This window comes from Doryrhamphus excisus, chromosome 18 (assembly GCF_030265055.1).
Source record: "Doryrhamphus excisus isolate RoL2022-K1 chromosome 18, RoL_Dexc_1.0, whole genome shotgun sequence".
Classification (NCBI taxonomy): domain Eukaryota; kingdom Metazoa; phylum Chordata; class Actinopteri; order Syngnathiformes; family Syngnathidae; genus Doryrhamphus; species Doryrhamphus excisus.
In genome coordinates this window covers 14,967,501-14,992,799 of record NC_080483.1, presented here as the reverse complement: position 1 = coordinate 14,992,799, position 25,299 = coordinate 14,967,501, and the positions used below count along the sequence as shown (strand labels likewise).

The 25,299-nt window shown below is 37.5% G+C and overlaps 2 protein-coding genes across 3 annotated transcripts in view; both read left to right on the top strand.

The window, feature by feature from the left end:
* The first annotated feature begins 1,627 nt into the window (after nt 1-1,627).
* On the top strand, nt 1,628-15,944 carry pmela (premelanosome protein a). The gene is made up of 12 exons (XM_058055874.1): nt 1,628-1,694; nt 3,512-3,607; nt 3,698-3,844; nt 4,680-4,814; nt 6,986-7,147; nt 7,222-7,506; nt 8,517-9,197; nt 10,403-10,564; nt 10,657-10,759; nt 13,474-13,679; nt 13,767-13,857; nt 15,108-15,944. Exons 1-12 carry the CDS (start codon nt 1,637-1,639, stop codon nt 15,250-15,252), a joined length of 2,271 nt encoding a protein of 756 aa, XP_057911857.1. The 5' UTR covers nt 1,628-1,636; the 3' UTR covers nt 15,253-15,944.
* Nucleotides 15,945-21,453: 5,509 nt separating this feature from the next.
* Nucleotides 21,454-25,299, top strand: part of prph (peripherin) — a 10,299-nt gene continuing 6,453 nt past the window's right edge. For both annotated transcript variants that reach the window (XR_009120046.1, XM_058054802.1), the window contains exon 1: nt 21,454-22,001. Coding sequence is in view for 1 of the 2 variants with exons in the window: in XM_058054802.1 (XP_057910785.1) it covers nt 21,454-22,001 (548 nt within the window). In the remaining variant the exon portion in view is untranslated. The remainder of the gene's footprint in view (nt 22,002-25,299) is intronic.

The following is a 25,299-nucleotide window of genomic DNA, read 5'->3' as shown; positions in this document are numbered from 1 at the left end:
TAACTGTTACATTTGTTCACTTCCTGCTTTCCTAATATAGTTTACGTTTTTTTGTTGTTTTTATTTTAATTTTGTAATGTACCAAAGTATCAGTAACTGTTACATTTGTTCACTTCCTGCTTTCCTAATATAGTTAAAAAAAATGTTTTTTTTTATTTTATTTTTGTATATTTGTATCAAAATTTCAGCTTTTTCTTCAGATTTTTTTTTTACCTCAAACAATGTCATTTCTTTCAAATATTCCCTGAATTTCGGCTCCAAAATACATATTTATGTATAATAATTGTTCCGAAATACTTGTGGAAGTAACTTTATATTTGAACACTTTCAGAATGGGATTTTGGTGTAGTGACTTCCAGCATAAATGGATGCTTGTTATCATCTAAAATGTGACTGTGTTAAAAAAAAAAAAAGAGGGGATTTGAATGCGTAAACAAAGCACGGGTCCATCCATGCCTCACTGATGATGATTTCTAAGAGCAGTCACAGCCCGAGGTGGACAAGGAGGATGTAGAAGAATGGTGGAGGAAAGAAAAGGACGTCATTGAGCTGCAATTTGCCCTCTTTATCTTGTGATAGGCATGCAGGCGTAGCTGCACGGTCACATGGCAGGCAAAGGCATGAGATCCACAGTAGGTCCCAATTCAACCCATCCTAACGAATATTACTTTATTTTAATTTTACAATTTTAACCAAAGTCTTCTGGTAAAATTTGTATTTTTCCCACAAAACCAAAAATGTTAAGAAAAAATACCTTTTATAGAGAACAATGATATTATTACATAAAGAAAACAATGAGAAATAAATATGAATGACTAATGAAATGGATGAATTAACTTTTATAATAATAATAATATTACATTTTATTGTAATAAAATAATAATAATATTATTATAATATTAATTAATTGTAATATTTTTTAGAGAGGCGGGGTACACCCTGGACTGGTGGCCAGCCAATCACAGGGCACATATAGACAAACAACCATTCACACTCACATTCATACCTATGGACAATTTGGAGTCGCTAATTAACCTAGCATGTTTTTGGAATGTGGGAGGAAACCGGAGTGAGAACATGCAAACGCCATGGGGTGGAATTGAACCCGGGTCTCTTAGGCTGTGAGGTCTGCGCGCTAACCACTTGTCCACCGTGTACGTGTACGCTAAATGTGTCAAAACATATACTCTTACTATGTTGCCTATGCTGCTATTGTTTGGACCAACTTAAATCAGGTTGACTTGAAATTTCTCACACAGCTCAATGCACTAAAATAATACTTTGTGTAACTTTAATGTGTGGCATCGAATCGCCACAAGATTTGGTGCACATTTAGTGAAAAAGCACTACAATAGATTCCTAATGTAAGAAACAAAGTGAATAAATTTCTGTGTAATTAACAAAAGAGCCTTAGCTTATGTTTATCAGCAAAGGGGGCGGTGCCACTTTGGGGACTGGCGATGATGTCACGAAGGGGAGAATAACTTTTATGTTAATTCAAGCCCGAGACCTTCTTAAAGAGGGTGAGGAAACTTTTCCAAAGTCTCTCTGTGGGAGTTGTGCCGGAGGTTTTTTTTAGGAGTGGCTGGTGAGGTTGAGGGGGATCTGAGAGAGGAGACGCATCACCGAAATCAAGATGAAGACTCTGATGGTCCTGCTGGTTGTTCTGGTCTTGGCATCTGCGACTGCACAAAGTGAGATGGTCCAGCTTGTTGGTTCATAGTTTGTAGTTTTTGTGAAGCTATTGGATAATGTGATAAGATTGACGGGTAATTAGTGTTGGTAATTACCACGACGAATGTGATTCCACGGGTTGTTTATCGTTTATTTTATTGATTGTTTGCCTAACTAATGCAGTGGGAAATTGAACAATCTATGCTTGAGATAATCTCTAAAAGTGGCGTTAGACATTGTTTTAGATATATTAATGAATATACTATCTATATAATAATATAACAAAGGCATGAAATCTATATAATGTATTTTCCTATATAATAATACTATTTTCATTTTACATTTATTTTACATTTTCATTGTTTTCTTGCATTTTGAAAACTATATCAGGCAATTTTGTGAATTTTTTTAAATATTTATTAAATATTTATTAATTATTATTCATGATTATAAATTATTTGTAATTATTTGTAATTATTTTTAATTATTTTTAATTATTTGTAATTATTTTTTAATTATTTTTAATTATTTTTAATTATTTTTAATTATTTTTAATTATTTTTAATTATTTTTAATTATTTTTAACAAGTGCATTTTACATTTTACTTTTCAGCCCATGCAAATTTGCTTTAACTAAATGTAATTATATTGTGCCGGATAACGAATAGTTTTAAGTTAATGACCGTATTACTTCACTGAGCGTGATATTAACTTCATCATTTACTAGATAAAAGCATAAAATCATAACAAGCACACACACACACACACACACACAAACGTAAGGGTGTGGGATCCCTCATTCCTGCAGCTAAGATTACTGATGATCTACTCAGCTGATGGTCACATGAAAAGGATTGGGGGGGGGGGGGGGGGGGGGGATTGCAGGCCATGTGACTCATGGCGCCCAGAACCCCCCACACTCCTAAACTACCAAGTTATAGAGGCGCAGTCGACAAATTACTGCATTTTTTTTACTAACATCAAGTTTAAATAAATATTTTTTGTACCTTTGTAATAGGTGACTTAAGGAAATGGTACATAAGCATCAACTCGTGAGCTGTAAATTACTATGGTACCCATTATGTCATTGGATGGTCATATCACCTTGTTATTTGGTATGTGCCAAAAAAAAAAAAAAAAAACTTAAACTATATTAGGAAAGCAGGAAGTGAACAAATATTGACACTATATTGACACTTACTATGGTACCCATTATGTCATTGTATGGTCATATCACCTCGTAATTCGGTACGTGACAAAAAAAAATGTAACTATATTAGGAAAGCAGGAAGTGAACAAATATTGACACTTACTATGGTACACATTATGTCATTGTATGGTCGTATCACCTCGTAATTTGGTACGTGACAAAAATAAAATAAATTAAAAAAAACTTAAACTATATTAGGAAAGCAGGAAGTGAACAAATATTGACACTTACTATGGTACACATTATGTCATTGTATGGTCGCATCGCCTCGTACTTCGGTACATGACAATTAAAAAAAAAAAAAAAAACTAAAACAAATAAATAAATAAAAAATAATCAAATTAAGTAAAAAAAATAAAAAAATTAAATTAAATAAAATTAAAATAAATCAAAATTATATTTCAGAAAGCAGGAAGTGAACAAATGTAACAGTTACTGATTGTAAAAGTACCAGATGGAGGGGTAGGATTTAATAAGCTTTGCTTCTTCCTACTCCTTTTGGACATGTGGAACTGTGAACTGATTATGTGATGCATTCAAGTGTAATCTGATGCATGTTCTAATGAAATTAAACCATTACCATTACCATAAATTACTTACATTTGCTTTCATTTATGGTTTTTCCAGACACTCGTACTCAATTCACACGCTACCGCTCATGGAACTCACGTATGTACCCCGTGTGGAGGGATGGAGACCCAAGATTTAGGAACTGCTGGGCTGGTGAGGACTACTCCCCTTAACGAGGAAATCTACTGTTAATTGTGTCAAGCAGTATAACCAATACAACTTTGTTTTTGGCTTTCTTTTAAGGCGGGGAAGTCACTTTTGATGTGAAGAACGACGCCCCCACGCTGGTTGGAGCAAAAGCAACATTTAATATTAATCTTAATTTCCCCCCCAATCAGACAGCGCTCCCTGATGGGCGGGTGGTCTGGGCACGTAACTGCACTGTTAATGGTAAGTTCACAAATAAACAGTTTGTGTTATTGATTTGGTGAAAAATGATACATAATTTATAATAAATAAATAATAATAATAAAATAAATATTGTTGATGTACACTAGTTTTCAGTGGCGTAGAACTGCAAACAAAATTAAAACTAAATGAATTAATTTAGGCGGCACGGTGGTCGAGTGGTTAGACCTCACAGCTAGGAGGACCAGGGTTCGATTCCACCCTCGGCCATCTCCGGTTTCCTCCCACATTCCAAAAACATGCTAGGTTAATTAGCGACTCCAAATTGTCCATAGGTATGAATGTGAGTGTGAATGGTTGTTTGTCTATATGTGCCCTGTGATTGGCTGGCCACCAGTCCAGGGTGTACCCCGCCTCTCGCCCGAAGACAGCTGGGATAGGCTCCAGCACCCTCTGCGACCTTCATGAGGAAAAAGCGGTAAAAAATGAATGAATTAATTAATTAATTAATTTAGGCGGCACGGTGTTCGAGTGGTTAGCACGCAGACCTCACAGCTAGGAGGACCAGGGTTCGATTCCACCCTTGGCCATCTCTGTGCGGAGTTTGCATGTTCTCCCCGTGCATGCGTGGGTTTTCTCCGGGTATTCCGGTTTCCTCCCACATTCCAAAAACATGCTAGGTTAATTAGCGACTCCAAATTGTCCATAGGTATGAATGTGAGTGTGAATGGTTGTTTGTCTATATGTGCCCTGTGATTGGCTGGCCACCAGTCCAGGGTGTACCCCGCCTCTCGCCCGAAGACAGCTGGGACCCTCATGAGGAAAAAGCGGTATAAAATGAATGAATGAATTTACCGAGCTATAACTTCATTTCCAGGTCAACAGTATCAAGCGGGCCAGTCTGTGTATCCGGACCAAAATGAGATGCGGGGTTCCGTTTTCCCTGATGGTACACCTTTCACCAGCACCCGGGACAGGAAACCTCACTATGTGTACGTTTGGAAGACCTGGGGTAAGACGCCTTAAGTTCTACAGTAAGAAATGTAAACAAACTAGGCCATTTTCCAAAGAACTCATTCAGAACTCATTTTATTGTTATGTCAACTTTAACTACACAAGCACAAGGAACCACTACTCATTGGTTCCTCAATAACTACTCTAAATGTATGTGACTTTGTTCCTCACTAACTACTCTACTCAATAGTTCCTCAATAACTACTCTAAATGTATGTGACTTAGTTCCTCACTAACTACTTTACTCTTTAGTTCTTCAACAGTTCCTCAATAACTACTCTAAATGCATGCACCATAGTTCCTCAGTAACTACTATTTATATGCCTTAGCCATTAGTTCCTCGTTAGTTATTCAATAGTTCCCCAATAACTGCTCTAATTGTAGTATGTGCCTTAGTTCCTCAGTAACTACTCTAAGTGTATGTGCCTAGGTCATTTGCTTCTCATTAGTTCTTCAAAAGTTCCTCAATAACTGGTCTAAATTTACACGTCTTAATTCTTCAGTAACTACTCTAAATAAATGTGCCATAGTTCCCCAGTAACTACTGTAAATTTATGTGCCTTAATTCTTCAGTAACTACTCTAAATGTGTGTGCCTAGTCATCAGTTCTTCATTAGTTCTTCGTTAGTTCCTCAATAACCACTCTAAATGTATGCGTCTTAGCTAATCGGTAACTAATCTACATTTATGAGCCTTAGTCAATAGTTCCTCATTAGTTCTTTAGTAGTTCCTCAATAACTACTCTAAATTGATGTGTCTTAGTTCTCTAGTGACTACTCTAAATCAATGTGCCTTAGTCCCCCAGTAACTACTCTAAATGTATGTGACTCAGTTCCTCAGTAACTACTCTAAATGTGCGTGTCTTTGGTCATAGTTACTCATTAGTTCTTCATCAGTTCCTCAATAACCACTCTAAATGTATGCGTCTTAGCTAACCGGTAACTAATCTACATTTATGAGCCTTAGTCAATAGTTCCTCATTAGTTCTTTAGTAGTTCCTCAATAACTACTCTAAATTGATGTGTCTTAGTTCTCTAGTGACTACTCTAAATCAATGTGCCTTAGTCCCCCAGTAACTACTCTAAATGTATGTGACTCAGTTCCTCAGTAACTACTCTAAATGTGTGTGTCTTGGTCATCAGTTACTCATTAGTTCCTCAATAACCACTCTAAATGTATGTGCCTTAGTCAATAGTTTCACATTAGTTCTTCAGTAGTTCCTCAATAAGTACTCTAAATCAATGTGCCTTATCCCAAGTAACTACTCTAAATGTATGTGCCTCAGTTCTTCAGTAACTACTCTAAATGTGTGTGGCTTGGTCATCAGTTGCTCATTAGTTTTTCATTAGTTCCTCAATAACCACTCAAAATGTATGTGTCTTAGCTAATCGGTAACTAATCTACATTTATGTGCCTTAGTCAATAGTTTCGCATTAGTTCTTCAGTAGTTACTCAATAACTACTCGAAATGTATGTGCCTTATTTCCTCAGGAACTACTCTAAATTTGTGTGCCTTAGTCATTAGTTCTTCAGTACTTCCTTAATAACTACTCCAAATGTATGTGCCTTAGTTCCTCAGTAACTACTCTAAATGTATGTGCCTTATTTCCTCAGTAACCACTCTAGATTTGTGTGCCTTAGTCATTAGTTCTTTGATAATTCCTTAATAACTACTCTAAATTTATATGCCTTAGTTCCTCTGGAACTACTCTAAATGTATGTGCCTTAGTCATTAGTTCTTCAGTAATTCCTTAATAACCACTCTAAATGTATGTGCCTTCGTTCCTCAGTAACTACTCTAAATGTATGCGCCTTAGTCATTAGTTCTTCAGTAATTCCTTAATAACTACTCCAAATGTATGTGCCTTAGTTCCTCAACAACTACTCTAAATGTACTATGTGCCTTAGTTCCTCAACAACTACTCTAAATGTACTATGTGCCTTAGTTCCTCAGTAACTACTCTAAATGTATGTGCCTTTGTTCCTCAGTAACTACTCTAAATGTATGTGCTGTAGTCAATAGTTCCTCATTAGTTCCTCATTAGTTCTTCATTCTTTGCCCAATAACGACCCTTATTATAAAGTGAGACCAAACCCAAACTTGTGTAATCTTTTCCCTAAGTTTAAAGTCTTTCAAATGTTGGATTTCTTCAATAAATGTTGTTCCAGGGAAGTACTGGCAGGTAGCAGATGGACCTTCCTCCTCCCTCACCATTGCTACAGACAACGTGGCCCTGGGATCCTACACCATGGAGGTTGTCATCTATCACTGTCGTGGAAAAGACAAGTTCATCCCCCTCGGCTACGCCTCCACAGTCTTCACCATCACAGGTGATCCACCGAACCATGGTCGACATTGATCTTAACAGATCTACTGACTTACCATCCTATCTCTCCATCTTCAGACCAAATCCCCTTCACCGTATCCCTCACCCAAGTCAACGACATCAACCAGGACGACTCAAACTTCATCCAGAACCGGGCCATTGCCTTCAGCGTCAACCTCCACGATCCCAGCCAGTACCTGAGCGGTGCTGATATCAGTTTCAGCTGGGACTTTGGAGACAGCTCCGGAATTCTGATCTCCAGGGAACGCACCATCACGCACACGTACCTCTCGGTGGGAACCTTCAATCCTCAGGTGGTCCTGATGGCGAGCATCCCCAACGGCTGCGTGAACCCCTCTGCTGGTAAGACGTCATATACGGAATTGTTAGTTCTTAGACGCGTTCAAACCCATGACTCAAAATTAGATTTTTGCTTTCTGGCTGCTCGATGGTCGAGTGGTTGGCACACAGGCCACGCAGCTAGGAGACCCGAGTTTGATTCCACACGCGTGGGTTTTCTCCGGGTACTCCGGTTTCCTCCCACATTCCAAAAACATGCTAGGTTAATTAGCGACTCCAAATTGTCCATAGGTATGAATGTGAGTGTGAATGGTTGTTTGTCTATATGTGCCCTGTGATTGGCTGGCCACCAGTCCAGGGTGTACCCCGCCTCTCGCATAAAGACAGCTGGGATAGGCTCCAGCAACCCCTGCGACCCTCGTGAGGATAAGCGGTAGAAAATGAATGAATGAATGATTTTCGCTTTCTGGCTGCTCGATGACCGAGTGGTTGGCACACAGGCCATGCAGCTCGGAGACCCGAGTTCGATTCCACCCTCGGCCATCTCTGTGTGGAGTTTGCATGTTCTCCGGGTACTCTGGCTTCCTCCCACATTCCAAAAACATGCTAGGTTAATTTGCGACTTTGTCTATATGTGCCCTGTGATTGGATGGCAACTAGTTCAGGTTGTGCTGGGATAGGCTCCAGCACCCCCTCGACCCTCGTGAGGATAAGCGGTAGAAAATGAATGAATGTCATTGATGAAACATCTTTGTCGTGGATGAACTGAAAAGTAAATTGATTTTCGCTTTCTGGCTGCTCGATTGTGAAGTGGTTGGCACACAGGCCACGCAGCTCGGAGACCCGAGTTCGATTCCACCCTCGGCCATCTCTGTGTGGAGTTTGCATGTTCTCCGGGTACTCCGGCTTCCTCCCACATTCCAAAAACATGCTAGGTTAATTCGCGACTTTGTTTATATGTGCGCTGTGATTGGCTGGCAGCTAGTTGAGGTTGTGCTGGGATAGGCTCCAGCATTCCCTCGACCCTGGTGTGGATAAGCGTTAGAAAATGAATGATTTTCTCTTTCCCTCAGTGGTTCCTGTTGATGCCTCTGCTGCCTCGGTGGTAGTGGTGACCCCAGCAGCTGATCCAGCAGCAGCAGACGTTCCCGCCTCTGACCCAATCCCAGCAGCATCAGATGCTCCCATCTCGGACGCCACATCTGAAGCCGACGCCAACACAGATGACACGGAAGATCCTGAAACAGAAGAAGTAGAGGCTGCATCTGTTGCCCCTGCAGGAATTGACACAGCCATCGTTCCAGCAGAAGAAGATCCAGCTGCTACGGCTGCAGATGTTGCTGCAGAAGACACAGATGAAGTTCCCGCTGCTGAAGAGACACCAGATGCTGCTGTAGATGCAGCGACAGAAGAAGTGGTTGATGCTGCTGCCTCAGTAGCACCTGTCGCCGAGGGAGAAGAAACCGTAGTCGACGTAGCAGCTACAGTCCTCCCTGAGGCTGCCGATACTCTTACCGCCTCCCCTGTTGCTGTAGCAGATGAAGGCGACGCTGAAGATGCTGCTGAAGATGCTGAAGATGCTGATGTTGCCGCAGAGGTGGTCCAAACTGAAACAGAAGCCCCCGCTGATAATGTTGTAGTTCCCGCAGCCACAGAGAGCACAGCTGTAGAAGAAGCAGCAGAAGAGGCAGCTGATGCTGATGCTGATGCTGATGCTGAAGTGAACATCGTTGATGCTTCCATAGCTCCAGCAGGTACGTCAGTGGTAAACATTTTATGGATGGCGTATGGTCATGCATGTCATTTTTGTCAAGATGTCAAGATTTTTATGTGGAAAAAATGTCATACAAAATTTGAATATGGAAAATCGTACAGAAAACTAGTGCTAGCTTGTCATGGAATGTTGTAATTATTCACTGTAAAAAAAATTTGTTTTAGCTTTTAGTTCAGTTAACTTATTTTTGTTTTGTTACAATTAATAATAATAATAATAATAATAATAATAATAATAATAATAATAATAATAATATTATTATTATTATTATTATTATTATTATTATTATTATTATTATTATTATTAATTGTAACAAATAATAACAACAACAATAATAATAATAATTATTATAATTATTATTATACAAAAATTAATTCCATCAACTTATTTTTGTTTTGTTATAATTTATAATAATAATATTATTATTATTATTATTATTATTATTATACAAATAAGTTGACAGAACTAAAAGCTAAATTTGTTTTTACAGTGAATAGTTACAACATTCAACATAATAATAATAATAATTATTATAAATGTTATAATAATTATATAATAATTATAATACCAATAACAACAATTATTAATAACAATTATTATAACAATTATTATTATTATTATAACAATTATTAATAACAATTATTATTATTATTATTATTATCATGAGGAAAAAGTGGAAGAAAATGAACGAATGAATGAATAATTATTATAATTTTTTTTAAAATAATAAATATAAATATTAATAATTTATTGTGGGAACTTTTTTTTTTAGGTCAAATAACCAAATATTTTGGTCGTAAATCAAGTAATCTCAGCTCATTTTCAAATCAGGTTAACAAATTATTTCAATTAATTTCAATTTAATTGTGAGTTGAATTAACTTGAACTAATTAGTTAAGTGAGTTGAGATTACTTGAGTTCTATTGTTGATACAACAAAAATATTTGTTTATTTGACCTAATAAAGAAAATTCCCAAAACAAAGCAATTAGTCACGTGAACTTGATCTTTTAATTTGGAGAAACTTAATTGTGGGTTGAAATTACCTGAAATAATTTGCTAGATTTAATCCAAATTTTAAGGAAGTGAAGTTACACATTTTTTTTAAGTTGAGTCAACTTGGATTTTTTTACAGTTTGCGCTCGAACTTTACCCAAAATGTCCACGGTGCATGTTTTTTTTACAGCAGGTGATGAGGAGGTGGTTCCAACTGAAGGAGAAGTCCAAGCCGAGGTGGAAGCGGATCCGGCCCAAGCGGTGGTCGTCGTCAAAAGACAAGCACCAGCGGTGGCAGCAGACTGCATGGTCTACCGTTACGGATCCCTCTCCACCTCTGTTGATGTCATCCGTACGTCAACACACGCCATGCCGTCGGCTCTTTGGTATTCCCCGACAGAGAAACTGTATGGTCACATGATGTTTTCTCTTTTCTCCGTGCAGAGGGAATCGAAAGTGTGGAGATTGTACAGATGTCCAATGTTGTGTCCTTGGCAACTGAGTTGGATCAAAACGCGGTGGATGTCACCATTAGCTGTCAAGGAAGGTGAGTGTTGTGCTTTTAAAGTGGACCAATTATATACATTGAGTTGTTGACTCCTATAGAGCGGCTACACACAATAACCAGCATAGAAAACTTTCTATAGATATTTTTTTTAATAATTATAATTTATATATTATAATATATAACAAGGGCTACACGGCGGTCGAGTGGTTAGCGTGCAGACCTCACAGCTAGGAGACCAGGGTTCAATCACACATCTCTGTGTGGAGTTTGCATGTTCTCCCCGTGCATGCATGGGTTTTTTTCTCCGGGTACTCCGGTTTCCTCCCACATTCCAAAAACATGCTAGGTTAATTAGCGACTCCAAATTGTCCATAGGTATGAATGTGAGTGTGAATGGTTGTTTGTCTATATGTGCACTGTGATTGGCTGGCGACCAGTCTAGTAGGGTGTACCCCGCCTTACGCCCGAAGACAGCTGGGATAGGCTCCAGCACCCCCGCGACCCTCGTGAGGAAAAGCGGTAGAAAATGAATGAATGAATGAAGGTGAGTGTTGTGCTTTTAAAGTAGACCAATTATATACATTGAGTTGTTGACTCCTGTAGAGCGGCTACACACAATAACCAGCATAGAAAACTTTCTAGATATTCCGGAATCTGACACTTCTTGCCATTCGGATTTATAAAAAAATATAATTATAATTTATATATTATAATATATAACAAGGGCTACACGGCGGTCGAGTGGTTAGCGTGCAGACCTCACAGCTAGGAGACCAGGGTTCAATTCCACCCTCAGCCATCTCTGTGTGGAGTTTGCATGTTCTCCCCGTGCATGCGTGGGTTTTTTTTTCCGGGTACTCCGGTTTCCTCCCACATTCCAAAAACATGCTAGGTTAATTAGCGACTCCAAATTGTCCATAGGTATGAATGTGAGTGTGAATGGTTGTTTGTCTATATGTGCCCTGTGATTGATTGGCTGGCCACCAGTCCAGGGTGTGACAGCTGGGATAGGCTCCAGCACCCCCGCCACCCTTGTGAGGAAAATGAATGAATTATAATATATAACAATAATTATTATAATAATAATGTAATATAATAATAATATTTATAATTTATTAAAAAATCCAAATCAAATGTCACTACTTTTACAAATCCGAAATATTGCATGTTTTCAGGTTAATCCATCTTTTTAAAATGCATGTAAACGCCTTAATCAGATGGTATTTGATGTTGTAAGGGTTGACACATAGACGAATAGAAACCAGATCCTTCTTGCACGTCTGCACTTTGATTGATCGATCATCGCCGCAGACGTTCTACGGATGCTCCGGTCTCCGTGGAGGTTCTTGGCGCCATGCTTAACAACATTACATTCACAAAAGATAAGAGGAAGCTGGGGGGGGGGGGCTTTTTGCACCAAGATGGTGACAAATTAACACTACAAAAGCACTGAATCCAACTCTTTCAGTGCGTGTAAACATACTGATGGACCCATCTTGGGGCCAAATGATAATAATAAGTTACTACATTTTGGGAAAATTTACTTTTTTCAATAGAGCAATGCAAAAAAGTGAAAATTATATATATATATATGTATATATATATATATATCACATGTGCATATTTCACATATATATATTATATATAATGAATATTATATATTATGTTATATATAATGAATATATATATATATATATATATATATATATATATATATATATATATATATATATATATATATATATATATATATATATATATATATATATATATATATATATATATATATATATATATATATATATATATATATATATATATATAATTTTCACCAAATGATAATAATAAGCTATACTACATTTTGGGAAAATTTACTTTTTTCAATAGAGCAGTGTAAAAATACATATATATATATATATATACTATATATATAATGAATATTATATGTATTATATATAATGAATATTATATATTATATTATATACTTTATATGCTTTTTTACATTGCTCTATTGAAAAAAGTAAATTTTAATTACATTTTTTTTAATAGCTTATTATTATCATCATTTGGCCCCAAGATGGGTCCATCGGTATGTTTACATGCACTAATATATATATTATATATATATATATAATTGTCACTATATTATATATACATTTCCACTAAATTATATATTATATTATTATTATTATAAATTATGTGACTTATACTCCAGTGTGACTTATGTATGTTTTTTTTCTAACTAATTATGTATATACTGTGTATATATATATATATATATATATATATATATATATATATATATATATATATATATATATATATATATATATATATATACACACACAGTATATATATATATATATATATATATATATATATATATATATACACAGTATATATATATATATACAGTATATATATATATATATATATATATATATATATATATATATACTGTATATATATATATACTGTATATATATATATACTGTATATATATATATATATACTGTATTATGTACTGTATTTTCTGGACTATAAGTATAAGTCACACAAGGCCAAAAATACATAATTAGCAGTCTGAAAAAGTTTTCGATTTGTGACTCATATGTCATCAGTATGTCATCCTTAATGATTAATAACAAATACCAAATATATATACTTGAGGGATACATGAATACATCTCTGTGTCTCAGTATTACTCAACACCGAGTATAATGTTTGTCATCCGTGTTTTCTGCCCCCATCAGTTTACCAAGCGAGGTCTGCACCATCATTTCGGATGCCGACTGCATCACACCCGTGGAAACGGCCTGCAGCGTGGCCGCGCCCTCCCCCGACTGCCAGTTGGTCCTCCGCCAGTTCTTCAATGACTCTGGAGTTTTCTGCCTCAACGTCTCCTTGACCAATGATGTCAGTCTCGCGATGGCGAGCGCTCGCGTCAACGTGGCAGTAGGTGGGTGGATGACACGGGCGTGAAAGACATCCATGTATTACGTTATTATCTTTTTCCCTCATGAGTATAATTTGCCTCCCGTCATAGCCTCCGGTGGTTCCCCGGCTGGAACCGCTGCTACAATCCTGGGTGTGATGGTTCTGGCCTGTGTGGTCTGTTGCATTGGTTTGATGTACAGGTGAGTTTTTACTTCATTTGAACATGCATCAGATTACAATTGAACGCATCACATAATCAGTTCACAGTTCCACATGTCCAAAAAGGAGTAGGAAGAAGCAAAGCTTATTAAATCCTACCCCTCCATCTGGTACTTTTACAATCAGTAACTGTTACATTTGATCACTTCCTGCTTTCCTAATATAGTTTAATTAAAAAAATATATATTTTTTAAAATTTTGTTTGTATTTTTTTATATGACCATACAATGACATAATGGGTATCATACTAACTGTCAATATATATCAATATATATAATAGGATATATATAGGAAGAAGCAAAATTTATTAAATCCTACCCCTCCATCTGGTACTTTTACAATCAGTAACTGTTACATTTGTTCACTTCCTGCTTTCCTAATATAGTTTAAGTTTTTTTTTATTTTTATTTTTATTTTTGTCACGTACCGAATTAGGAGGTGATATGACCATCCAATGACATAATGGGTACCATAGTCATTTATAGCTCACAAGTTGATGCTTATGTACCATTTCCTTAAGTCACCCATTGCAAAGGTGCAAAAAATATTTATTTAAACTTGATGTTAGTAAAAAAATGCAGTAATTTGTCGACTGCTACATTTGTTCACTTCCTGCTTTCCTAATATAGTTGAAGTTTTTTTTTAATTTTTATTTTATTTTTGTCACGTACCAAAATACGAGGTGATATGACCATACAATATACATGTAATGTTAAACGTACAGTTAATTTCCACCAATGGGGATAGACGTCCTAAGATAAGATAAGCCTACGGAATATTTTGATGTCGGAATGGTTTAAACGGTTGATAAAAGTGGGAATAGCGGACAACAAAAAAAAGACGGAATTTGGCATGTAAAAATGAAGACTGATTACATGGACTGAGACATTTTTTTTTTTGGACTGAGCCATGTCACCCTGTATTGTTGGACTGTTCACTTCCTGTTTTCTGAATATAATTTTAATTTATTTTGATTTTATTTAATTTTATTTTTTTTACTTAATTTTATTTTTTGTTTATTTATTTATTTTAGTTTTTTTATTTTTTTTTACTTAATTTTATTAATTTTTGTTTATTCATTTATTTTAGTTTTTTTTATTTTTTGTCAAAAAATTTATTGTATTGATTATATTACACATTCTATTTAATACTGTGTGATCAGATTTGAACAGGATGTACACAGACATTGAATCCATATGATAAAATGTCATGATCCTTCGGTTTCAAACAGGCGCTTCAAGCAGTACCAGCCACTGAGCGAGGACAGCGATGGGCGCAGCTCGTCAGTAACATCCGTGCCTCTGCTGCTGTGGAACTTGCTGATGCGACAATCACCTGGAGAGAGCCGCCCGCTGCTTCAGGGGAGGATGGTGTGAATATTAACATCATAATGCACTCAATGTCGGTTTTTAAATAGCATTTACTGTAATGATATGATGATGATACTCTGTGATTATCTTGAAATACACAACAGAGCCCACGATGTTTTGAAGGATTTATGCAAAAAAAAAAATAGATTGACGTTGATATTTATTTTGAAATTGGCTTTTTGTATATTTAACCTACATTGGAAATTTTTCTTAATTTGCTTTAAAATGTAATCAATTTTCCCACGCCACAGAGCACATTTTTGTTGTAAGTAACATGAGTAAAATGGAACTTTATCACCTTGGCATGTTTTTCCTCACTAGTTTTCTACACAAAAAAATCATATAGTATTGTAAGTGTGTTCTTAACCTTTAAAGGTTCATTATGTTTACATGACACTACTGCTTTTCTAGTAAAAAAAAATGAATGAAAAAAACAACACAGACACACACACTTTTTTTTTTTACATACACACCATTATCTAAAATTAATCTTGACACACACTGACACTTTTCAGTAGCAAGGTACCCTTAAAAAAAAACTTTACTTTTTCTGCATGCTTTGAATTGGAAAAAATAGCACCATCTGGTGGATTTATGTAGAAGTTAATTAGAATTTAGTGTAAAATAGTAGGGATTTTTATGCTGATATCGGTATTGATATTTATATATTATAGATATCAGCATAAAAATGCAATATTGGTTGATATCGGTATCTGATTTTTTTTTTTCCGATCATGAAAAATTATATTAAAAAAATGTGCTTATTTCACCACAGGAGATTTGTCCATCCATCCACTCCTGGACACCCTGGTACACCCTGGACTGGTGGCCAGCCAATAACAGGGCACATATAGACAAACAACCATTCACACTCACATTCATACCTATGGACAATTTGGAGTCGCTAATTAACCTAGCATGTTTTTGGAATGTGGGAGGAAACCGGAGTACCCGGAGAAAACCCACGCATGCACGGGGATGAACATGCAAACTCCACACATACGCCTAATATTTATTTAGTTTTAATCATTTTAAAAAGGATAACTCTTATACGTATACATAACTAAATAAAACTAAACTAAATCAAAATTTCACATCTTGTGGTGTCCGTAGTACCCGGAGAAAACCCACGCATGCACAGAAAGAACATGCAAACTCCACACAGAGATGGCCGAGGGTGGAATCAAACATGGGTCTTCTAGCTGTGAGGCCTGTGTGCTAACCACTCATCCATAGTGCAGCCTGTATCGGAAATTGAGAGTTGAAATATGGGACATTCTTATAAAATAGTATTGTCTGTTGTTTGTTATATGTTATTTTTGGTTGCACCGTGAGTAAGGTAGGTATTTGGGTTAGTATGCGGATGAAAAACAGCATAATCAATGTTTGTTGTTCGGACAAATGTATACATTTTGTGTAGCTTTCTTTACCGTATATTGATTCAAAACAACCAAAATGGCTTGAAAAAAAAAATGTGTCTGGGATCTCTTCTGGGTAATATACGGCACAGTATTCCGGGAAAGAACTTCATAAAATATGCAGAGCCATATCATGGCGAGAGGGCTCCGCACCGTCTGGGGATGCATGTGTCTGACAGCACACACAAAGCCCTGCATGCTAGCAACATGCATGTCACATGACACACGGGAAGGGAGGCTGACGTCAGTAATAATAAGATGAGGTCAGCTCTTTTTTTAATAACATTGCATATAATATGAATCACTTAAAAGGATTGTGTATTGTGTAATGTATTGTGAAGCATCTCTCATCAGGAGGCATTTTTATAGTCTTACCTTTCTCTTTCCATCCCTGTATTACCTTAACTTTACCATTACACTAATTACTAAACACTGAAGATATTGATAGTAGCTCTCTTGCTAACTTGTTTCTATTTTTAACCACTGAGGTGATTTGCAATGAAGGAAAAATCCAAGGACATCATTTTTCACAGCACAGACTACAACATTGGTTAATAACCATATAGGCCAGGGGTCAGCAACCCGCGGCTTCAGAGCCACATGAAGCTCTTCAGCCTCTTTGTTGCGGCTCCCTTTGCAATGCTTGAATATTTTTTAACACCTGAGTGGGAAAAATGCACGTTTTTGTAATGAGTTTTTAAAAATCCAACTTTGTGTGAGACCTTGAATGCACCCTGACTCAGTTCTGAGTTCCGGATGAGCAGACAGGATGCTATTCAGTGAAGGAAAATAAGCAATAATTTCCCAGAGTTGTTTGACAATTCTAAAAAATACTTTAGAGATCAGCACAGACCTCACAGCTAGGAGACCAGGGTTCAATTCCACCCTCAGCCATCTCTGTGTGGAGTTTGCATGTTCTCCCCGTGCATGCGTGGGTTTTCTCCGGGTACTCCGGTTTCCTCCCACATTCCAAAAACATGCTAGGTTAATTAGCGACTCCAAATTGTCCATAGGTATGAATGTGAGTGTGAATGGTTGTTTGTCTATATGTGCCCTGTGATTGGCTGGCCACCAGTCCAGGGTGTACCCCGCCTCTCGCCCGAAAACAGCTGGGATAGGCTCCAGCACCCCTCGCGACCCTCGTGAGGAAAAGTGGTAGAAAATGAATGAATGAATGAAGCAATTCTGATTCACGGGCGCCTTAAGTGGTCCACGTGGGCGCATGGGCGCCCGTGGGCACAGCGTTGGTGACCCCTTATATGTATAATACTAGCAAGAGTACTCCAACTCGTCTTTTTTTATCTGAACTACTTTGATACCCCCAAATTCCCTCCAAACATACTATATATTATATATATTTTTTCTATATTATTTATTTATTTATTTATTTATTTATTTATTTATTTATTTATTTATTTATTTATTTATTTATTTATTTATTTATTATTTATTTTTTTCTTTATTTATTATTATTATTATTATTATTATTATTATTTATGTATATATATATTATTTTTATTTTATTTATTATTATTTTTATTATTTTATATATATATATATATATATATATATTATATATGTGTATATATGTATATATATATATTCATATATATATACATATATATATAAGCTATAAAATATAAAATAAAAATAGCCTGTAGCCCGCGGCAACAGGCTATTTTTCTTTTCATAATAAAGGTTGCCGACCCCTGATATAGGCGTATGTCCCATGTTGCAAAATGAACTCTTCTCTTTATATCCCCGATTTGCTGATATCAAGATATCCATTTAGATATGAAACCCGACCCACACTCGGTGGAGTGGAAATGGAAACAGACATTCTAGCTGGATCCTGTCGGTGATTGGATTTATGGTTCCTCTGGGGATTCTCTGAGAAGAAGAAGAAGAAGGATCAATCCTTAATGGTAACATCTGACAGTTGGTTTGTATTACTGCAGCAGCTGAGTCCCACCAAAAAAAAAAAAATCATTACATTGTGTGGTTTTTGAATGACTGTGAGCTCCTGGTATGCCGTAGTGGTATAGTCCTAAAAGATCCATACGTGTCAGTTGGAGTTTGATCTTCTTTTTAAAAATAAATAAATAAATAAATAAAGAAGCAGAGCAGGAAAGGGAGGAGAGATAGTGACCATAATGCAAGATGATTAGATTACAGAAGACGGAGATGAACACGGGCCGTTCATGACACACAGAGCCTGACCTTGGCAGTAACAGACATGTTTAGAACATAATGCTATTATTGTGTAGACCAGGGGTCTCAAACACGCGGCCCCACTAGTTTGAGGCCCCTGCCTAGATATGAAAGTTTAATGTTAGTGTGGCCCGCGCAAGTTTGATATGGATGCTGTATGGTATCATGTACCCAGAAAAAATGATTACGTTTGATTAATGTTCATGTTAAAGGTTAAATAACTGTTAATAGTTATCCTCCCTATCCGTGTGGAAGTGGTAATTTTTTGGCGATTATATAGGATTATATTCAAAGGAAATAACTTGAAGGCTACCGTTTAGGTGGTTAGCTCTCTAGTTTGCGAGTTAGCATGTGTCTCAAGACCCTGCAGTTGCGCAATATGTTGTTCATTTTAATCTGAAAAAAATAATTTGTCTACCCACTAACTATATGTGGCTTATTAAGTTTTTATTATTTGCCGTTTTATTATTATTATTATATTTATTTATTTATTTATTACTGATTGATTGATTTTCTTTATTCTTGATTTGTTTATTTATTTTTCATCTTATTTTGTGTAGAAAAATAAAAAGTAAGATATTTGAGAACAGTGGAATGTTTTATCAGAGCTTTTCTTGTAGAAAATTGGAACCAAGGTGAAGTTTTTTTAATTTTTTTGTTTTTAATAAATGCATTTTTTTTTTTTTGGGGGGGAAAACCTGATGCGGCCCAGTGGCCCCCAAATAAATTGAGTTTGAGACCCCTGGTGTAGACGCTACAGTGGAATTAATGCGATTAAAATACTGGATATCTATAAAAGGAAAAAGTGCTACTTGTGATGCCAAGCCACACCCAGTTACCATGAGAATGATGTCATCTTAATGCTCTCGACTTAGTCTGCCTGCAGAGCACTATTACAATTATTACAACACACATACCCTGCAGCAAGTGTGACACCTACGTATATATAGACTTTCACACATAATACATCAACTACTACTACCGTTACTACATAACAAATGCACGCTGCAATAAAATACTGCAATAAAACAACAAAATACAATCCTCCTGTATGGTGTATTTGACTAACTCTACATAGAGCAGGCAGGCTATCGAATAACTGCAGAGTCATAGCGGTGCCCCAGACGCCCAGCCCCTCCCTTAAGAATCGAGTTACAGTAAAAGGAAAGACAGTGCACGCAGAGAAAGGAAAAGGAGGGAGAAAAGAATGAAAAAAATCACAGAATTCCAACATTCCTATTAGAGCAGGGGTCTCAAACAAGCGGCTCGTGGGCCAAATGTGGCCCGCAGGATGCAAGTTTGAGGCCCCCGCCTTGATATGAAAGTTTAATGTTAGTGCGGGCCGGCGCAAGTTTGATATGGATGCTGTATGGTATCATGTACCCAGAAAAAAATATTACGTTTGATTAATGTTCATGTTAAAGGTTAAATAACTGTTAATAGTTATCCTCTCTATCCGTGTGGAAGTGGTAAGTTTTTGGCTTTTTAAGTTTGAAGGAAATAACTCGGAGGCTACCGTTTAGGTCGCTAGCTCTCTAGTTTGCGAGTTAGCATGTGTCTCAAGACCCTGCAGTTGCGCAATATGTTGTAAATAAAAAAAATGATATGGATGCTGTATGGTATCATGTACCCAGAAAAAAATTATTACGTTTGATTAATGTTCATGTTAAAGGTTAAATAACTGTTAATAGTTATCCTCCCTATCCGTGTGGAAGTGGTAAGTTTTTGGCTATTTAAGTTTAAAGGAAATAACTTGAAGGCTACCGTTTAGGTGGCTAGCTCTCTAGTTTGCGAGTTGGCATGTGTCTCAAGACCCTGCAGTTGCGCAATATGTTGTAAATAAAAAGAGTATAAATGTGACTATAGTCGTGTTTTGTCATGTCTACAGGGCTCTAATAATGCTTTGTTCATTTTAATCTGAAAAAAATAATTTGTCTACCCACCAACTATATGTGGTTTCTTAAGTTTTTATTATTTGCCGTTTTATTATTATTATTATATTTATTTATTTATTACTGATTGATTGATTTTCTTTATTTCTTGATTTGTTTATTTATTTTTTATCTTATTTTGTGTAGAAAAATTAAAATTAAGATAGTGGAATGTTTTATCAGAGCTTTTCTTGTAGAAAATTGGAACCAAAGCAAAGTTTATTCATTTTTTTGTTTTTAATAAATCTGTTTTTTTGGGGGGGGGTTGGACCCTAGCTCCAGTGGCCCCCAGGTAAATGAGTTTGAGACCCTTGTATTAGAGTATTAGTATTTGGATACACTGATGTAAAAGTAAATGACATCATATAGATGTCTAGTTGTCTTATATATTGAGTTATTAAAGGAGTAATATGAAGTCCTGTTATTAAAAGGGTGGAGCTGTCCAGCAGAGTGTGGTGCTGGAAGGACACGGAAAGACAGGGAGTGGCCAGAAGCGACATGCTGAAGAGTGATGGAGAAAAGAAGGGGTGGGGTGAGGAACCAAGAGGCGGTGTGTGACTATATAAAGCTCAGCGCTCGCTTGAGAACAGTTCCCAAGCCTCGGCACTCGTTTTCTCTTCCTCAGAGATCAGACCAAGACGCCAACCATGAGCCATTCTTCCATGCATACCTCCACTTCCTACAGGCGCACCTTCGGAAGCCCACACCCTACTTCCATGTCCTCTTATTCCAGTATGTCCTCCCGTCAGCCCATCTCCGGGGGTCGCTACATGCGCTCGGTGTCACCGATGTTGTCGTCCCGTTCCACCGCCTACCACCAACAGCGTTCCCGTCCCAGCGTCCAACCCCAACGTCTAACCTACGACAAGGTGGATTTTACCATGGCTGAAGCCATCAACCAGGAGTTCCTAACCACTCGCAGCAACGAGAAAGCCGAGCTGCAGGAGCTCAACGACCGCTTCGCCAGCTTCATCGAGAAGGTGCGCTACCTGGAGCAGCAGAATGGTGCGCTGCAGCAGGAGCTCAGCCACTTCAAGGGCCAGCAGCAGCACGGCCAGCCCAACCGCGCCTCCGAGATCTTCCAGGAGGAGCTGAGGGAGATGAGGCGCCAGATGGACGCCATCGGTAAGGAGAGGGACCAGTACCAAGTGGAGAGGGACAACCTGGCAGAGGACCTGGCGCTGCTCAAGCAGAGGTAGGTACCAACATCGACATAAGCATACATTGCCATACATAAGTTACTTACATATGTACGTGACTGGTACTGTACATACAGTAGACACTGACATAAGCATACATTGCCATACATAAGTTACTTACATATGTACGTGACTGGTACTGTACATACAGTAGACACTGACATAGGCATACATTGCCATACATAAGTTACTTACATATGTACGTGACTGGTACTGTACATACAGTAGACACTGACATAAGCATACATTGCCATACATAAGTTACTTACATATGTACGTGACTGGTACTGTACATACAGTAGACACTGACATAAGCATACATTGCCATACATAAGTTACTTACATATGTACGTGACTGGTACTGTACATACAGTAGACACTGACATAAGCATACATTGCCATACATAAGTTACTTACATATGTACGTGACTGGTACTGTACATACAGTAGACACTGACATAAGCATACATTGCCATACATACGTTACTTACATATGTACTTGACTGGTACTGTACATACAGTAGACACTGACATAAGCATACATTGCCATACATAAGTTACTTACATATGTACGTGACTGGTACTGTACATACAGTAGACACTGACATAAGCATACATTGCCATACATAAGTTACTTACATATGTACGTGACTGGTACTGTGCATACAGTAGACACTGACATAAGCATACATTGCCATACATAAGTTACTTACATATGTACGTGACTGGTACTGTACATACAGTAGACACTGACATAAGCATACATTTCCATACATAAGTTACTTACATATGTACGTGACTGGTACTGTACATACAGTAGACACTGACATAAGCATACATTGCCATACATAAGTTACTTACATATGTACGTGACTGGTACTGTACATACAGTAGACACTGACATAAGCATACATTGCCATACATAAGTTACTTACATATGTACGTGACTGGTACTGTACATACAGTAGACACTGACATAAGCATACATTGCCATACATAAGTTACTTACATATGTACGTGACTGGTACTGTACATACAGTAGACACTGACATAAGCATACATTGCCATACATAAGTTACTTACATATGTACGTGACTGGTACTGTGCATACAGTAGACACTGACATAAGCATACATTGCCATACATAAGTTACTTACATATGTACGTGACTGGTACTGTACATACAGTAGACACTGACATAAGCATACATTGCCATACATAAGTTACTTACATATGTACGTGACTGGTACTGTACATACAGTAGACACTGACATAAGCATACATTTCCATACATAAGTTACTTACATATGTACGTGACTGGTACTGTACATACAGTAGACACTGACATAAGCATACATTGCCATACATAAGTTACTTACATATGTACGTGACTGGTACTGTACACTAGTACTGAGAACCATCTTGTAGTACTAATTAAATCTAAAATAAAATTTTTGTATAAGTTGTTGTTTATATTGAATATATTGAATATATTGAATATGAGTTTTAGGTTAATTTGACACATTGGTGTCAGGTGGGAGTATGTTTGCACATATGTTTTTTTTCCTGGGGGGGGGGGGTACTGGGCAGGTTTTGGAGGGACCCCTAGCATATATATTTTCTGGATTGATTTTTTTTCAGGATGCATTTGCCATCAAAGATGATTCCACATCAAGGCGGGGGGTCAACAACCTTTAAAAAATTAGCCATTTTTCCTCCCCCCATTAAATGAATCAGCTTCAAACAAGATCTTATAAACTATGAATTTTATCAATTATAACCATAGAACCTCAAGAAAGGTCATAACACATCGACGCCGGGGATAGACGAGGTGACATGCAAATTACGAGTCATCGATGTTTTTGATTGGCTGTCAGATTTAGAGGGAATTTAGGGGTATCAAAGTAGTTCAGAGGAGAAAATGACATCCATGAGCACAAAATTAACAGGACAGAGACTCACGATAATTGCCCCAGTCGTGCAGGTTCCATTATAAATGAATGGACTAGAGGTGATGTCGCACCCCCCATTCCCCCCCCCCCCCCCCCCCCCTCCATGTATAGAGCTGGAGTTGGACTACATGGATAACCACTTCTTACACATTTACGTGTACTTTGAAATGAATTACTACTTTTTCAGTTTTTGTATATTCATGGCGGCACGATGGTCAAGTGGTTAGCGCGCAGACCTCACAGCTAGGAGACCAGGGTTCAATTCCACCCTCGGCCATCTCTGTGTGGAGTTTGCATGTTCTCCCCGTGCATGCGTGGGTTTTCTCCGGGTACTCCGGTTTCCTCCCACATTCCAAAAACATGCTAGGTTAATTAGCGACTCCAAATTGTCCATAGGTATGAATGTGAGTGTGAATGGTTGTTTGTCTATATATGTGCCCTGTGATTGGCTGGCCACCAGTCCAGGGTGTACCCCGCCTCTCGCCCAAAGACAGCTGGGATAGGCTCCAGCACCCCCGCGACCCAATGAATGAATGAATGAATATATTGATGGTTAGTCCCCCTCCCTTTTGGGTCAGAACTCAACGAGGGTGCATTCACGGTATTATAGAAAGTCGGATATTTTAACCTTATTTCAAAAGTGTGCATTTTTACTCCCCTTGGGTGTTAAAAAAAAGGGAGCCACGGCAAATAGACAGAATAGCCACATGTGGCTTCAGAGACGCAGATTGCTGACCCTTGTTTGAATGCGTTATACATTAGGACTTTATCATGTATCTGAAACACATATATTGAAATAAGAAAGGTTTTTCTTAAAAATCAGGCCTATGACTTCTTGGACTGCCCCCCCACCCCACCCCACCCCTGCATCTTAAGTAAGCAAGGAATCTCGGATGAACTTAACTCCTCCAATTGCTCCCTGGAAAGCTTCCCATTGTGTCCCTCCCGTTGCCCGCTTCCTGTCTTTACTGTGCACGCATTCATCTTCATTTTAAATCACACGCATGATGATGCGTGCATGGAGGACATTACACCAGACAAAGGGTGGGGTCAGTGGAGGAGCAAGGACTAAATGGGTGCAGCAGGAAAAAAAAAAATCAATATGACTCTGTGGCTCCATTAGGTGAGTTTTTTCAGTGTCCCTTCACGCTGATTAAATGGTGCCAGAGACCCCATTAGAAGAAGAGCCCCCCCCCCCCCCCCCCCGCCCTCCCCTTGTAACATAACATGAATTAAAGATGAGGGATGTGATGCTTTCCCGTTAATCTACTTAATGTCCAGCAAGCCCTGGATGACATTGGCTGGACAGAACAGATGGAACAAGAAACATTGATCATATGGA

Coding starts and splice junctions, on each gene's coding strand:
- pmela (XM_058055874.1), top strand. CDS start 1,637: ATGAAGACTCTGATGGTCCTGCTGGTTGTTCTGGTCTTGGCATCTGCG. Junction 1,695..3,511: donor GGCATCTGCGACTGCACAAA/GTGAGATGGTCC, acceptor TGGTTTTTCCAG/ACACTCGTACTCAATTCACA. Junction 10,565..10,656: donor CACCTCTGTTGATGTCATCC/GTACGTCAACAC, acceptor TTCTCCGTGCAG/AGGGAATCGAAAGTGTGGAG.